This window comes from Clupea harengus, chromosome 4, assembly GCF_900700415.2.
Source record: "Clupea harengus chromosome 4, Ch_v2.0.2, whole genome shotgun sequence".
Taxonomy (NCBI): Eukaryota; Metazoa; Chordata; class Actinopteri; order Clupeiformes; family Clupeidae; genus Clupea; species Clupea harengus.
In genome coordinates this window covers 9,469,579-9,486,215 of record NC_045155.1, presented here as the reverse complement: position 1 = coordinate 9,486,215, position 16,637 = coordinate 9,469,579, and the positions used below count along the sequence as shown (strand labels likewise).

At 43.3% G+C, this 16,637-nt stretch overlaps 2 protein-coding genes across 4 annotated transcripts; one reads left to right on the top strand and one right to left on the bottom strand.

Moving 5' to 3' along the window:
* Window positions 1-128: 128 nt before the first annotated feature.
* On the bottom strand, window positions 129-5,024 carry gid8b (GID complex subunit 8 homolog b (S. cerevisiae)). 3 transcript variants are annotated; one of them, XM_012835083.3, is made up of 5 exons: window positions 4,948-5,024; window positions 4,233-4,366; window positions 3,941-4,137; window positions 3,599-3,796; window positions 129-1,105 (listed from the first exon to the last, which is right to left on the bottom strand). In XM_012835083.3, exons 2-5 carry the CDS (start codon window positions 4,348-4,350, stop codon window positions 932-934), a joined length of 687 nt encoding a protein of 228 aa, XP_012690537.1. In that variant the 5' UTR covers window positions 4,351-4,366; window positions 4,948-5,024; the 3' UTR covers window positions 129-931. The 3 variants fall into 3 exon arrangements, with proteins under 3 accessions (XP_012690537.1, XP_012690538.1, XP_031421955.1); XM_012835084.3 differs by having other exon boundaries at window positions 4,233-4,361; window positions 4,948-5,022; XM_031566095.2 differs by lacking the exon at window positions 4,948-5,024 and having other exon boundaries at window positions 4,233-4,930.
* Window positions 5,025-5,801: 777 nt separating this feature from the next.
* Window positions 5,802-16,187, top strand: dnajc5ab (DnaJ (Hsp40) homolog, subfamily C, member 5ab). The gene is made up of 5 exons (XM_012835086.3): window positions 5,802-5,965; window positions 12,882-13,026; window positions 13,536-13,749; window positions 14,050-14,224; window positions 15,213-16,187. The coding sequence occupies exons 2-5, from the start codon at window positions 12,917-12,919 to the stop codon at window positions 15,317-15,319; spliced, it is 606 nt and encodes a 201-aa protein (XP_012690540.1). The 5' UTR covers window positions 5,802-5,965; window positions 12,882-12,916; the 3' UTR covers window positions 15,320-16,187.
* The last annotated feature ends 450 nt before the right edge of the window (window positions 16,188-16,637 follow it).

Genomic DNA, 16,637 nt, shown 5'->3' with positions numbered 1-16,637 from the left:
CCTATCTGGTGATCTTTTTCACTTGTTAAATAAGCCTATGCTAATGACTAGACCTGATCAGTTTTACAAGGAGAAGTTAACCTTGAAAGAATTCTTGATTGCTGAATCACAACAGCAGAACTATGTTGTCAAAGGATTAATGCAAATTCATAATTTAATAACACTCAATTATTATAATGTGCAACCCAATTAAATTCCACTTAGCGTTTTTTTTTCCTGAAACAATATTGAATTAATCTTCTGTAAAGCCTCTGACTGCAGAAACTACCAGCTTAACAGCCTTTAGAAATCACATTAAATGTGTGAAGAATGTAAACGTCATTAAACTAAATTAAGGAAACAGCAAAAAGAAAGTCACAATGCAATAGTTTTTAAATATTCACAGGCAGCTGTTCCCTATATTCACCCTTAATAATACATTTATAAAATAGAAAATTTCAAAAAGCAAACACAACCAGTTGGTTTCCATCAATATTAAACCCAAGTACATTCAACCTCTGACAAATTGAAAGTACTGTTTTGTATACAGTGCTTCACTTGACAAATCAGTGGACAGGCATCTACACAACTTATAAGGAGCCTAATTTAGGCTTAAACAGTCCACTGATTGGTTTCTTTACATTTCCAGAAACAGTACTAGAGAAGTACAGAGCAAACAGTGAAACTCAATCCACCTAAAGATCTACAAACATCATGAAATTGAAGGTCACCAATGTTGCAGCATACAGGTGTTTCTATTTTGGCCATTCATTATTCAGCAAGTCACTTTTCAACATTAAAAAAAAAAATCCAGTTCACAATCTCATGTTGAACTCATAGTCTCTGAAGTAGCAATCACAAAAGATAGTTAAAGTTCAGTCACAGACTGTGTATAAATAAAATGGTGTTCCATGTTGTTATCCACAGTAAAGTTGCACAAGGCTACTGTGTTTTACTTGGGGTCCTCAATGGTCCCTTTGCTGAGGTCGGTCATTTTGGGGTACTTCACCTTCTTCTGGTCCAGTTCATTCTGTGCCCAAAGCAGGAGCTTCAGGAGTTTTGCGAGCTTCGGTGTGGATTCTCTGTTCTCGTAGTCCAGCACTGCTTGGTTCACCTCGCTCCACACCTATCATGGGTAATTTACACAAATATTAAAGTAACCAAATCAGCCACATCCATCAACACCATCATCCCAGAAGTCCTCCTCACCAAACTCTCCCAGCTCACTGTGCCCGCCTCCACCTGTCAGTGGATCACAAACTTCCTGATAGAAAGGAAGCAGCAGGCGAAGCTGGGTGAAATAACATCCAGCACCCGGTCAGTCAGCACTGGTGCACCCCAGGGATGCATGCTCTCCCCACTGCTCTTCTCCCTCTACACTAACAACTGCACTTCAGGAGACCCATCTGTTAAACTCCTAAAATTTGCAGACGACACATCAGTCATCGGCCTCATCCGTGATGATGACGAGTCTGCATATAGGCGTGAAGTCGAACAGCTGGCCCTGTGGTGCGGTCGCAACAACCTAGAGCTGAACGCGCTAAAAACTGTGGAGATGACAGTGGACTTCAGGAGGAGCCCCCCAGCACTGCCCCTCCTCACCATACTCAACAGCACTCTGTTGGCAGTGGAATCCTTCAGGTTTCTGGGATCCACAATTTCCTGGAACCTGAAGTGGGAACCCAACATCAAGACTATCATCAAAAAGGCCCAGCAGAGGATGTACTTCCTGCGCCAGCTCAGAAAGTACAACCTGCCTCAGGAGCTGCTGATCCAGTTCTACACTGCAGTCATCGAGTCTGTTCTCTGCACCTCCATAACTGTCTGGTTTGCATCGGCCACCAAACTGGATAGGAATAGACTCCAACGGACAGTCAGGTCTGCAGAAAAGATCATTGGTGTCAACCTGCCCACCATCCAAGACCTGTACACCTCCAGAGTCAGGAAACAGGCAGGAAAAATCACTGCAGACCCCTCACACCCAGGACACAACCTATTCCAACTCCTCCCCTCTGTTTCTTCCCCCTCGCCGTCTCACTACTGAACAGCTAACCCACTGTGGCACTGTGCAATAACCCTGGATCAATATAATTACCACTGTACAATTACTCCTGCAATCATATTTATTTATTTTATTCTCAAATACAAAATACATCCCACCCTTACTGTATAACTGTCATACTCTTACCGTTTAATATTTCCCTGCACTTCTTGCACTCTCCACTTCTTTGCACTAATTGTTGTGTTTTGAATTCACAGCTCCTGTATATAGCCATTCCTCCTTGTATAAACTTTCTTAGATTTCTTACACCGTTGTACTGTTTTGTTGTGATGTATATTTTGTGTAAGTACACTGAGAGCCAGTTTAGCAGGAGTCAAATTCCTTGTTTGTGCAAACTTACTTGGCCAATAACAGGATTCTGATTCTGATTCTGATCCATGGAGCTACTAAGCAATCAAACACTACAATATTAATTTCTATCCTTTGGAACTTTCAGTATTTACTTGTCCTTCCCCCTGCATGACTCCACAATATTGGTTTGAATTTCTGAATGCTTCAGTGATATTTCAGATTGAATGAGGGATTGTCACCTTCAGCTCAATCTTTAGAAAAACTGAGCTCCTGGTATTCCCCGGCAATCCGTTTATCCCACAACATATTCACATCCACCTTGGTTAATCTTCATAGGTGCTGGTGATAAAGTGGTTAGCATCGCTGCGCTATAAATGGTTGACCCAGGTTCCTGGCCACTGTTCAGTTCAGTTCAGTTCAAGTTTATTATCATTTACTCATAAACAGCATTTATCAGTAATGAAATTCTTTGTGCTCAATGTCCGTCAACTAGAGAATAAATGTCTGTTCAACAAGAGAATAAATAAATGGAGAATGGAGTATCCAGCATAAATAAATAAATAAATACTGGAGAATGGAGAAAAAGGGTAGGAAAAAGAGAAAAAAATTGTAGTGCAAAAAGATATTTCAAGGACAGTTCAGCATCCTGATGGCATGTGGGTAAAAACTATCCCTGTATCTGCTGGTACGGGACCTTATACTCTTGTATCGCCTTCCAGAAGGCAGGAGGGAGAAAAGACTGTGGCAGGGATGACTAGGGTCAGAAATGATAATGAAATGACTGCAGGGTGCCTATGTAAGTTGCTTTGGAATGCTTCTAAATACAGTACCTTTACCTTTATAATTGATGACCAACTCACATGCCCACATCCCTGCCCGTGAGTATGAGTCTTATTTTAATTTGCTGATTGAGACTTATCATTCACAGGAGTTTACAGCCCCTCAGCCCCCCTTCTTAGCATTTTTCAAAATGTTGCAGTGGGTAGAGTTAGCTTTGAGCAGAAGGTGAACTTTAACTATAACTATAACATATATATTTGATATTTCCTGACAGGCAATATTAAAGTAGCCCTATGTTTCCCTCCTGTCAGAGAAAAGGAGAGAGACTTATCCAGTTTGATAAAGTAATTGTCTCACTATAGCACTGTCTATACCTGCACAGCAAATGGAGCTGTGGCAATCCACAGATAAACATGATTGTAAATATTCCATGACCTGACTGAAAGGCTGGACATATAACAAAGGATGAATACGTATGTCACTCACTTTCTGCCGTTGCATCATGTTGAGCAGATCACCAAAGGGTGACTCCTCTGGGTTGTCAAAGGCCAGCAAAGCTAGAGTGCGCTCCATCTCTGTCAGGCAGTCACGGCTCTCCTCACCCTGCTCCGCCAAATGAGTCTGTGCAAACTCCAGTGCAGCCTCTGTCTCCCGCAAACGTATCAGCTCGATCAGGTGCTGCTGCTGCAAGGGGGTAAACACAGGTAGGGTGTGGATGAGAAGGTAAACTGCAGTTTTGGTGACATGAAATGCATATAGAATTTATGATAGCTTTTCTCTCAGCTGAGAATGTTCTTCAGTTTGTGCAGAGTAAATGTTTGGGCTTACCTGAAGATGGAAGTAAAGGTAACGGTTTGTATCCAGTAATTCTGGATGGAGGTTGTTTAACAGGGCGATGGCTTCCTGGGTTTGCCCCTTCAGGATCATCTCCCGGATCTTTATCCTCTCATCTAAAGAGTCCAAGTCTAAGGTGGGTTCAATTCCTGACTCCATACGAAACTTCTCTGCAGCCTCCTTGAAACCCTCTGATGAAAAACACAGTTAAGGCTTAAATCTCTAATCTCCCTTGTTGAATGACTAAACTAAGTTCATCAGTTATCAACCAGTCAAGAAACCCTACCTGTCACAAGGTAATTCATGATGAGTTTGTTCATATCTGCTCGCTGTATGTGAACATTGTTGATCTTCTCCATCCACTCTTCTCTAGTCATTTCCTCCGGCTTGTCTGCATAACTCATTGTGATGTGTCCTGCAATGATAAACGTTGACGTGGTTTAGACCCCTAAAATGCACCTACAATCCTGTTGCATGGTTGACTTTCGCAAATTACACGCTGAGCTCAGCATGGTGAAACAGGTTTATGTAAATAGTCATTTTGAATGTAAGTTAGGCTAATAACCAAAAGTAATAGTAGAAGTTAAGCAGTAAACCCTCCCTTATAACGTATCTGGCTAGCTTAGGCTACTGTATGTCCAATGCAACCTGAAAGTGATTAGGGCTGTAAAATCAAATCACACATTAAACGGAGAAGAGTACGTAATTTACAAATGAAATGGATCGATGATTTTAATTAACAAAACGTAGCTATTCACTGCTGCTTTGAGACTACAACGCCTGTTTACACCGGAAGTCCTAATTTTCATGGCCCTTATCGAAACAACAACATTGAAGCCTGTGTACGCTGTAGCTAAATTATCGGAAAATGGACTGTTATTCGTTGTTGTTGCTGACTTATGAAAGCTACTGGTTTCGTAATGTTATGGTACAAGGGTGATGAGTATACTTTAAAGGAATATATTCCGTTATTAGCGGCTATAAATGAGGTATATACGTACCTGAAATCGTGTTTTCTTCAGTTACACAGCAGGGCCGTATTCAAACACTCGCGTGACTTGCGAACGATATTTAACCACTGTCATATGATTGGTTGACGTAACATGTATTTTGCTTTGACAAAAGACCAATAAAAAAAGTCGTTCTGGGATATTGCTGTGTTGTTAATTACATTTGACATGATTTTAAAATCAACACTGGAAACTATTGAGCAGCAAGTATACTACAAGTGCATATACTGATAAAAGATTGCAGTATGTGACAAAGTATTGTTGTTTTTTTTTGTTCGATTATCATGATTTAACATTACAGCAACCTATATTTCATGTTTTATTGCGTCATTCCTGAAGGCTTTCCTTTCCATATAGCTTTGTGTGGTCTACGTTCGTGTCAACCGAAAGCCCTTTCATTTCTACGGGAGCCTGTGTGATCTCCTCTTTTACTGTCTATTTTTACTTTGACTGATCTGTATTCGCAAAACTCCTCCTTCCGTTTTCTTCTGTCCGGCCTACGTTGTGAAAACAGTCTATTTCATTCAATTCAGTTGCTTGACTATGTTGATAGTCAAATTGTGTCATTGTATAAAAAATAAAATGAAAAATAAACTACTTTAGCTAGTTTAACACATTGTGAATTATAAACTCACATTGTGAGTTATTTTGCTAAATAAAAATCACAGTCACCTAGGCTAGAAATCTAATAAAAGAGGAATAGTTAATTAAACACGTTTTGAAACACATCAGCACTCTTTTTGAGGCTATCCGTAAAGAAATGCATTTCCTTACGTTGAACACCAGAGGGCATATTGCGTGTGACAGACACCAAACACTACGTCAGTTCGGAAGGGGCAAGCTCTTCGGCGATTTCATTTGGATTGGTCTAACTGTAAATGTAATCGGCGAGGTTAGGATACACGAATGACTGAGTGCTTCTTGGGATGCTAGACTAGTTAGTTAGTTTATGTAGTTTTTTCATCATCGACAATCTATCAAGACATTGCCTAAGAATATCGATTAAACGGTAAGCAGGTGCATCAGCACAAGGACTATAAGTAACCTCACGTCGTTTAATACTTCACGAGCTAGCATTCGCTTTCCGTTTAGCTGCCCTTGGATTAATGCTGCTAACGTTAGCTAATGTTATAGTCACAAGGCTACCCGGTGCTAGCTAACTTTGGCTTGCTAGCAAACCAACATGGATGCTGAATGAGTTGTTCATGCAGAGATTAGCCGCCTTAATTCCAAGCAGTCTACTATCGTTGCTGTGCACCATTGTTGGTTCATGAACGAAGCGATTGAACTCTTAGAGCAAGATACGATTTTAATTGTGGGGTCAGGAATGTAACGATAGCTAACTAGTCGTTGATAGTTGATGTAGTCTCAGGTTTGTGATCCATCAGTCTGGTCGATGCCGGTTTAGTCGAAACTGTAATGTTAACGTTCAACTAAATCCCTTTAAAATGAACGCTAATCTCTGTTCAGCATTCATCTGATTCTTCAAATTAATATAATAGATAGCAGTAGATCAAGTTGAAGTAATTGTTTCTTGAATGCTGCTTATTTTTAAAACTGGTCTTTGATGGAGAATTACTAGCTACAAGATAACGGTGACTGCTTATGTGGATTCAGAATTGAGTACAAATAAACCATGCCATGTGCCAGAGGTGGGGAGTATTTGCGGACGGCAAGTTTTGTTTCAGACGAACCATGATGCTGTTTATTGTCTGTTACCTGCTCCCGCGGTTGTTGGTGATGTGAAGATGATATGAACAGAAAGGGTATTGCTTTGATTCCCAGTGTGACACTGATGAGGATGATTTGCCTTTCTTGTGTTTTCGGTCACTTTGGATAAAAGTGTTGTTGTTTTTATTCATGTCCGTGTGTAATGAAATTGTGTTGAAAACCTGTATAGATACGCATAAATACATCCATGTTATAGGTTTTACGGGTAGAAAGGGTTATTTAGCCTAAACCCTAGGGCACCACTGTGAGTCATTCCGGTGACATTTGGTCTATGTCCCTACGCTACCATAGCCTCATAACGAGCAGGTTAGCTGCTCGTGGTCTGCACCAGCTTGTCACAGATCACAAGTTAAGGCTTCCTCTATTTTTCGTGCTTGTGATAATAATCTCCCATTTTGTGTAACCGGGTGTCATCAGAGGCCTCAAACAGTTGTTTTTGTGAATTTCCTCTTACCCCATGTGAATTAACACCTTACTGTCATCTTTGGCTTGGCCCTAACAGCCATTTGTCTTCTCTTTTTTCCATTCCAAGGCAACTGCAGCTTTGAGTTTATTCTTTGATAAAGATCTTAAAATCTGCACAGGTGCCAAACAAAAGGTGCTGTAATCCAAATCACATAATGTGTACACTTTTTCTTTGATGACTGAATCCCATCTGTCTCTGCACTTGTGATCACGTGTGGTCTTTTGCTCTCCTCAAACTAAGGCTGCAGGATAAGGCTGGTAGACAAAGTTTATTCCAAATACTTTGATTATCCACACCTTTTTAGTGGTTTAAGTCCACTAGTCTGATCAGGCCATGGGTCTCACTGGAAATATTTGTCAGTTTAAGCCATTGAGAAGTTCTGCACTCAAATTAGTCTGTCATGTTAGAGGCCATCTGTCAGAATTGTCCACTCAGAATCTGTCCAGTCCAGCCTATTCTTATTGAGTTTACATAACCCCGCTATCGCACCCTTTTTGTAGACCCAAGCAATTGATTGCCTCTTCCTCCCATGTAATGAATTGTCTGTCACTGTTTTACAAGATGTGTAACCCCTGTGTGCCCGTGTGCGTATGTTTGTGGAACAGCAGGGCAGCTGTATTTACTTTCGCTGTAGTTGAAGCCCTGCGATCGTGTTACAAGCTTATTGATTGTCGTCAGTGGAATGCCAGGCACTGTGTGAAAGAAGATAGCGTTGAAAGGGAAACCCTTTTCCTTACTCTCTCTCTCTCTCCCACCCCCTGTCTCTCTCTCTCTCTCTCTCTCTCTGTCTGTCTGTATGTCTGTCTGTCTGTCTGTCTGTGTCAACCCACCCACCCACCCACCCCCCCCCACCCCACCCCACCCCACCCCCGAAGACAGAATTGTTGTGTCCCACCCAGGTTTGAGATGCCTCTGGTAAACTGCCTGCTGTGAGCCACCACTGATCACATGACAAATCTGCAATAAAATTGGGTTCTCATCTGTAGCGTTAAATTGACCTAGCTGACCTCAGTTGCTCTGCTGTTAAAGTTTTATCAGCCCATCACCAGATATGCAGATTGCCCGACATTCTCTTCAAGTTGCATCCTTCCTGGTGCTTGTTTTTTCACATAATGTTTGATAGCATACCAATTTGATTTGGTCTACCCTTAGTCTCTCATGGAGTGCCCATAGGCGACAGTTAAGTCAATGCAACTGATCTGTAATATGTGGCAAACCCTGATGACACAAGTCAGTCCTTTGGCTCTCTACATACAGGGTGTGTGTCTGGTTTTTGTTGTTGTTTTTTTTTAATTTTATTTAGGTCTTGTAAAAGTAGTGATTGTTAGTCAGTGTGCTCTGGTGTGCCAGCACTCTCAGTTCAAAGGATAGAAAGGAAATGATCAATCACCATGGCTCTATTAATATGCATTGCAGCACCAGTGTTAAGTGTGTGTGTGTCCAGAAAACAAATGCCATCATCCCTTCATATAATTGTCTATTTCTGTCTCCACAGAAGTTATTCTTGTAATGAGCACTCAACAGGATGCAAATGATTATGATTTTTGAAAACACTCTTTTTGGAGATAATACCTTCCTGACACATCACAGCTTTAAGAATGCTGGCTCCAGTGTTCAGCCTATGTTATTTTGCGCCTCTTGGGGTATGGTGCATGCATTCTTCTGTCGTGCTGTTCATTAGGGCGTCGTGTTTGGCGAGAGAGAAGTGCATCCCTCTCCTGGGGATCAGTGGTAACCTTGTGTTGTAGCCACGCCAGGTCTCTCTCTCTCTCTCTCTCTCTCACAGCGTCACTTTCATGGGAAGGTTAGAGGTCTTTGGCAGGCCCCGCACAACCTTTTGTTGCCTCATCTCTGCCACCTCATATATTTGCACACGCATTAGCACTGTTTGTGTATGCATGTGTACCAAGACAGGAAAGGCACGTCCACAAAACTGACGTTTTAATTTTAACAAGGATTTCTATTGTAACAACAAGTCGTATTACAGTCGTCATATAGTAGGTTTCATCATATAGTTATAGTAGGTCTTGATGCTTTCAGTGATCTCTTGGCAGTGATCTCCAATACAGGAGGATTAAAGTGGAGTGAGCTGGTAGATGGATTAGTGGCATGCTGATCTGTGGGAAATAACAGACGTATTAGAACCGTCTTCCAGTACTACTAGTCTGATGTGATCCAGGAATGCTGCATTAGATTAGAGGCTTGTAAGATTGCCAATACGAACACCCTTCAAGATGGCAAGAGGGGTTTTTCCCCAAGAGTGCCTGAACTCTTGAGAGTGGTGCACACCCCTGATCTGATGGAGTTGGGAGCTGAGTTATGGCCTGTCTGTTGGGAGAATGGGTAGAAGGAATGGAGGAAATCTGGTGGGGGAGGCAAGGCTGAGAACGAGGGCCTCACCCAGACTAGCAGATGCTCGTTGGCAGGAAAGGAGGACACAGCTGGAGGTGTGTGTGTGGTAGGGTGTTTTTTTTATAAAGGATGTGGAGAGGGCAATGCAGTGCAATGGCCTTTTAAAATGATGCTTGCTAATTTAATCACCTAGCTAATTTAATCACACTATGTCTTTAACCACAACCCAGCTGTCATCAATTCTCAGTAGCCTTGCATGCTTCCCTGACATCTCTATCCAGCTCTCTGATACTGCTCACCACAGCAACCTTCTATGCATCTCACACTGGTTACCCCTGGCAACATGATGCTGACACCCAGCTTGAAGCTTCATTGAGGCAGATTGTTCTTATCAGGCTGTCTTGTCCATTAGTCCATTAGTCTGTCTAATCTGCATGGATGGCTGCACAGTTTTTTGTGTTTATTAAAAGCATTGAGTGCAGTCTTAGGCTGTAATGTCCCACATGCAACTTGCAATTTGCAATGCAGTTGAGTTGGATAAATCAGTGTTTCTATGGTTTGGAGAAACTTTCTGCAAAGTCTCCAAATGGAAATGAACTCAGTTGGAAAAGCATGCCTCCAGGTTTCAGGGAAACATCTTCTTGGACGGCTGAGACCACCCAGGAGTTACCAGGCATCCATTGCTTGTCATGCCTGTGTTTTCCTGTAACATTCAGCTCCTTGAGGAAACAGTAGTGTGTCCAGAATGAGGTTGCAGACGGCTAGACATCTTCAAGCGGCCTCTGAGGCGGTGCCGAAGGGCATGTTCCAGTCAGGCAGATGTGGGGCAACGGCGGGCAGGGTGTCGGATTCATGGAGAGAAGCATCACAGAGCGCTCACTGAGCCTGACTGACCGCGAGTTCACCTCGTTCTCAGTATCAAGAAAGGGGGCCTGTCCCACTATATTTTGCCCATAGTCTCAACCCACATCAACAACCCGCCACACGGACGCTGGCTTAACCTTGTGTTATGTAGGCCTACTGGGTTTTGCACAGCACACAGCATCTGCAGGGCTTTTGAGGGTGCTGGTGTATTATAATAACGTCTTTAAGATCGCATACTGTTAATTATTCCTAACTCACCCCCACATTCCTCCCTTGCGTTATCAACCGTCACCTCTCGCCAATGAAAGCACATATCCTTTTCACCCCCCTCTTGCCCTAACAGAACGAGGCCTTCGGCCATAAGAAGGAGATGCAGGGGTCAGGCTGTTGTTTGTGAATGACTGTTGAGTATCTTAAGAGCTCATGTGGCAGGATATGGAGACAGAAGGGCGGAATTCACTTTACCATGACAAAAGCACCTGATTGGCTCTCGCCCACAGGTCACAGGTCTCGCCCACAGGTCATTGGGCCCGTTTTGGAGTTGCTATGGTGATCTCGGCCATCTGGTGGTTTGTGTGCCGTCCCTCAGCAACTCGCTGGTGTGCCGTGTCATTCGTGGCAACACAGAAAGCCTTGCCCTGTCTCGCTCTTTCTCATTTGCTCTCTCACTCTCCTAGGTGTAAGAGTATTTGGTGTTGACAGGCTTTCAAGGAACATTATTGCTTTCCACATAATTCAGCCGGCCTACTTAAGAAACGACAGACCGAGTGAGTGTAGCTGGGCAGGCCAGAGCGTGAGCTGCCTGAGCGTGACGAGTTGAAGGATAAATGGATATTAGAGAGAAAGAGTGAAAGACAGTGCTTCTTTCTCTGTCTGTATGTGTGAGGGAGAGAAGTGTGGTGTCATTTCACTAGCGTAAGCTTGTGAAACACAGAAGTAGGAGGATGTGTTGCTACACTGAGAAAGAAAGAGAGAGGTCAAATGAGAGCAAGTACCATAGAAAAACAAGGAAAGAGTGAATGAAGGCAGGGGTTAATGAATGACTGGGAATGAGGGGCACATAATGGTAAGTAAGAGTAACACGTCCATATGGCACTCTGTCTGCATTGCACTGGGGAACCCTGTGTAATCAGGCTTAACCTCACTCTTCAGTCGGAGAAGGAGCTGGGCTTGTCTGATCACCACACACACACACACAGACAGACACACACACAGACACACACACACACACACAGACACAGACAGAGAGAGAGAGAGGCTGCAAAGTGTAGGACGAAAACAAGAGGCGACAAAACAAGATCATGAAGCAACATTGCAGCTGAAACAAAAACATCTGAGTAGAAATATAGTAATTCCTCTCCTGTATTTCACCCACTTCATCTACCTGCCTCCCTCCTCTCTACCGGCAGACGTTCGCCTCCAACATGGACACGGTGACTTAATTGAAGCCCTTCCGACCTGGAGGAGTGCTGCGAGTGGCCAACGCCTACCCGCGAGCAGAAATAACCCCCTCAGGGACGAGGTGCCGCGCTGCTCACGTTAATCGGCTAATGTCCCCTGACAGCTAGGCGCAATTAGACACAAGCTGGGGGTGTACGGCCTCACACCACCTGACGAGAAGTGGCTGAGAGGGTGACAGAGAGGGAGTGAGAGAGTGACTGTGTAAGGTGTATTTTCTATACAGGTCTGCCCATGTGGCTTCGGAGTCTGCATGCTTGGTAGACGTTTGGTATTTTGTAGTCCACTGAGAGGCAGTCAGGTTGGGACCGAATGTATTAGAAGTGAGACAAGTCGTTTCATTTCCCCTCCTGTTTCTTATACTGTTAGGGTGACGCCTCTAGTGGACACACTTTATCACATGATTTAATTACCCAGGGTGCACCCAGGCTGTTCAGCCACATTTTCTCCCTGACTGCAGATGACCAAGGCTGTGCTCTGAGCTCAAATATCAACAGCCTTTCGCCAGAATCACGGACTTTGCCTTTAAAATATATTTGTAGTTAAACTGAACAACACTTATAGTTCTACACTAAAAAGTTGAGTGGAGGGCACCTCTAAGTTACATATTCATGCAATGAATGAAGATGGTTTGAAAATGAAGGCTTGGAGTTGTTTGATGATGGTGCCACTATTACTGTGTTTGAGTTTTGAGGCGTACCTGTGTTCGTGTGGAACTAGGGTGTGTCATTTCTGTTCCTGAACTGGGCAGGTCAAGCGCTAGTAAAGTTATGGACGTTTGTGTTTGTGTTGTGGATGTTTGCACTACATTTGGCCATGAAAAAAAAACAACTACGTAAAACTCCACCTGTCATTTTTAATATGAACATACTGACTGTTCTCTCCATCTCTCTCTCTGTCTCCTTTATTTATTTATTTATTTATTTCTCTCTCCTTCTCTCTCTCAAATTCAAACAAGCTTTGCTGGCATAACGATGTAACGGTATTACCAAAGCAATGTACATACAATACAACAAAATGTACTTCATAAATCTCTCTCTTCTCTCCCTTTCAGTCTGTGGCTGTGGTAGGGGAGTGAGAGAGTGAGTGATGGCGGACCAGCAGAAGCAGCGCTCTCTCTCAACATCGGGCGAGTCCCTCTATTTGGTGCTCGGCGTCGACAAGAACGCACCGCCCGAGGACATCAAGAAGTCTTACAGGTGATTTAAAAAACAAACAAACAAACAAAAAACACGCCAGCCCAACACAGGCCTCCGTCTGTGTCCATGGGTGGATGAATGAGGTTTCTTCACCTCTGCTTCACTCTCCAGTCACCCTTCCCTTCACACTGTGTTGGTGTGGGTTAGCTTTCCCAGTCTGTTGACTCAGGTGTGAAGACAATGTGGATAATCAATAACACTAATGGCCCAGTTATCCAGATTTGTAGGATCTATTGACCAGAAATGCCAAAAGGATGTCTAGACAGGAATGAGGTAAACAGACTATAATGGGGTTGGAGATATGCAGTTATTTAGAAAGATCCACAAGAGGGCAGCAGACTGCTATAACATGAGAAGTTTGTTTGACAAGTGCTAAATATGGTATAGGGCAACAGTGGATATCTGACATGGTGTATGCGCATGATATTTCAGAGCATCTGTAAGATGTCTACTTCATTATATTCTATATGTCCGAACTGCCTTTTTGATATCCCTCTTACCCACCTCAGGAAACTGGCGCTAAAGTTCCACCCTGACAAGAACCCAGACAATCCTGAAGCGGCCGACAAGTTCAAGGAGATCAACAACGCAAACGCCATTCTCAGCGACGAGACCAAGCGCAACATATACAACCAGTACGGCTCGCTGGGGCTCTACGTGGCGGAACAGTTTGGCGAGGAGAATGTCAACACCTACTTTGTGCTGTCCAGCTGGTGGGCTAAGGTAGGCAGGAGGGTCAAGGGAACGGGAATCAGGTGCTGGAGGGGGTGCAGTGGGATGGTGGAAAAGTCTAGAAGAAAAGCAAGAGCTGATTTTTGGTTTGAAATTGTAGGTAGAGGTGTAAGATATCATGCGTAGCTATGGTGTGCACCCATACTGGTGGATTAGAGTCCAGAAACCGATATATTGTCAGCCATACTTTTTTGTTCTTTAGTTTGCTAATGTATTTCTCAAAATTGATTTTCTGTGTCCAACCATTCACATTTCTGATGGCCCTTTGCTGCTCTCTTGTGCCCCCTGCAGGCCTTGTTTATCTTCTGCGGCGTAGCCACAGGCTGCTACTGCTGCTGCTGCCTGTGCTGCTGCTGTAACTGCTGCTGTGGCAAGTGTAAACCCCGGCCCCCGCCAGACCAGGAGCCCGAGTTCTATGTGTCCCCCGAGGACCTGGAGGCCCAGATGCAGACTGAAGACAAAGGAGGTGAGGCCCCCTGCTGCGTCAGAGGCTGATGGAGAGTACTGGAGATGAGCAGAGCAAGACCTGAGTGAGGGGGCAGAAGAGTGCATAGGGACGAGAGGGGAAGGGACTAGAGTAGTCAAGAAGAGGTAGAGATGAGCGAGTGTCCTTCAGGACTAGATATTATGGAGGGGACAGAATGTGTATTTTCAAATATTGAGGGAAAGTGAAATCCTACGTGTGGTTGGGATCTGAGAGCAGTTTACATGTAAAATCCCAGAGAGCATATTTTCAAAAAAATACTACAAAGCCATATCGGAGAAGTTTACATTTTTTATTTTCATTTCATAAACAAACTACAGCTCAAGTCATGTGCCCTACTCACTTTAGTATTTGCTAGCCCTGAGTGAATCAGTTAGCCCTGTTTCCACCTGTCAACTCTCCCTCTGAGTAGTGGCACTGCTCCACATGACCTCTGACCTTGAGTGGTTATCACCATGTGGTATGCATTACAAAAACATTCAGACAGCCAAGCAATACAAATTGGTATTTTGATCAGCTCGGTGAGGCGTGCAAACCAGCAAAACATGTATTTCATCTATACAACATATTCATTGTAGTTCCTTATCACCTTGTTACAAAAACATTTGAAACATTTCAAATTTATACTGAAAATGAACTATCACCAGAATCAATAAAGTTTATCTCAAAGCAAATGTCATGGAAGCTGGGGAAGCTATTTCACCAACTTTCCGATGTGGGCCAAGATACGATTTTACTAAGAGAATATGGATATGAAAATGGAAGTTCTATATGTATGCTGATGCAGAACAACCTGCTACATTTATCTATGCTGCTGACGATGTTTTTGAAAAACATGCATTTTTGTTTTCCTTTCGCTATCATGATTATAGACACGTCCTTCAATAAAGTTAGTATGCAGTCACAGGTATTGCATCATCTATGGAGATGTTGGTAACTAAACTGTGGTCTGAATGTCATCCATTTGTAGATGGCACCAGCCCCATCGTGATGCAGCCCTCCTCTGCCACGGAAACTACCCAGTTGACATCCGACAGCCACCATGCCACCTACCGGACCGACACGGGCTACAATTAGAACCATTCTAGAACCTTTACCCGAGCCTTCTACTCCCATTACCCCCCAACCAACCCCACCCACCCCCCACTCCCAAACCCATTTTCCCAACCCGGGACGAGCCACCATGCTGGGGGATTCTAGCACAGGAGCATCCGAATCAGACACTGGAGACGACGCGCTGAGCAAGACGGAGAGAAGAAGGATAGAGACTGAATGAGGATGCCAATTAGTCTCCATCTGCTTCTGCACTGAGAGCAAAACATATCAGCGCCTTTTTGAAAGGGGAAAAAAAAGGAGAGAGGTTTTTGTTCTTTTTTTCCGCCTTTTCCCTCCTGTTGTTCCAGATCCTGTTGTCATCCCTCAACCACCAATTCAGCACATGTAGAACACACATACACACACTCACTCCTGCATAACTCATTATGTTTTTAGAATGTAGTTTTTAATTTACAAATGACGTATGTGTTTTTAATATTTATGTTTTGTCCTTCTATTGTCACTATATGTTAGGTTATTGTGTTGTTCATTTCCATATCGCTCTCGGCGCTCCATGTGAGATGTTTGTCCTGTCAGCTGTGCATATTCTGCACTTGTAGGGCTTTCTTTAACCTAGTGCAATGCATGTCCTCCATGGAGTCTGACCCATCACGAACTGATTATGATGATGTTGATGAGGAGGAGGAGGAGGATGATGATTATAATGATTATTATGACTTATGGTGATGAAGATGTAAAAGATTTGTGACCCTAGAACTCCATTGTCATGTGACTGGCCCTACAGATTCACTTGGACAGACTGCAAATACTGGGCACGTCATTACTTTGCTTCTTTATAACACACACACACAACACATACCACTCCAATAAAGTCAACACTGGCTTCTCATCTGGTATAGTTTCATTTTGGAAAAATAATGTTCTTTTTCATTCTTTAGACTTGTATTACAGCCCGATGCTGAATTTGACCTGTCGTCTGTCTTGTAATTGGGAGGAAAAGAGATCGAGCAATACAATAAATCTACGACTCAATGCGTTCTTAAGCGTTTCACCTATATGTGAAACAGTATTCATTAATGTGTAGGAACGAGCTATTCAGCTGTTAGGAGCTGCCGCTCGCCCAATGTGGACTGAACATAATATTGCCACACACACACACACACACACAAATGAGCAACTCATGGCCAAAAGCTGTAGCTGAGCTGATTATAGTCAGTAGTCGGTGAGAACCAAAAAAGCCAAAACAACAGATATTGCTCAGGTTGATCATTGCCAGTCAATATTAGCCAAGCTGTCCAATTGTATTGCAATCCACACTACTCCCTTGAAAACACACAGA

Coding starts and splice junctions, on each gene's coding strand:
- dnajc5ab (XM_012835086.3), top strand. CDS start 12,917: ATGGCGGACCAGCAGAAGCAGCGCTCTCTCTCAACATCGGGCGAGTCC. Junction 13,027..13,535: donor GACATCAAGAAGTCTTACAG/GTGATTTAAAAA, acceptor TACCCACCTCAG/GAAACTGGCGCTAAAGTTCC. Junction 13,750..14,049: donor TGTCCAGCTGGTGGGCTAAG/GTAGGCAGGAGG, acceptor TGCCCCCTGCAG/GCCTTGTTTATCTTCTGCGG.
- gid8b (XM_012835083.3), bottom strand. CDS start 4,350: ATGAGTTATGCAGACAAGCCGGAGGAAATGACTAGAGAAGAGTGGATG. Junction 4,138..4,232: donor CATGAATTACCTTGTGACAG/GTAGGGTTTCTT, acceptor GTTTTTCATCAG/AGGGTTTCAAGGAGGCTGCA. Junction 3,797..3,940: donor ACCTTTACTTCCATCTTCAG/GTAAGCCCAAAC, acceptor ACCCCCTTGCAG/CAGCAGCACCTGATCGAGCT.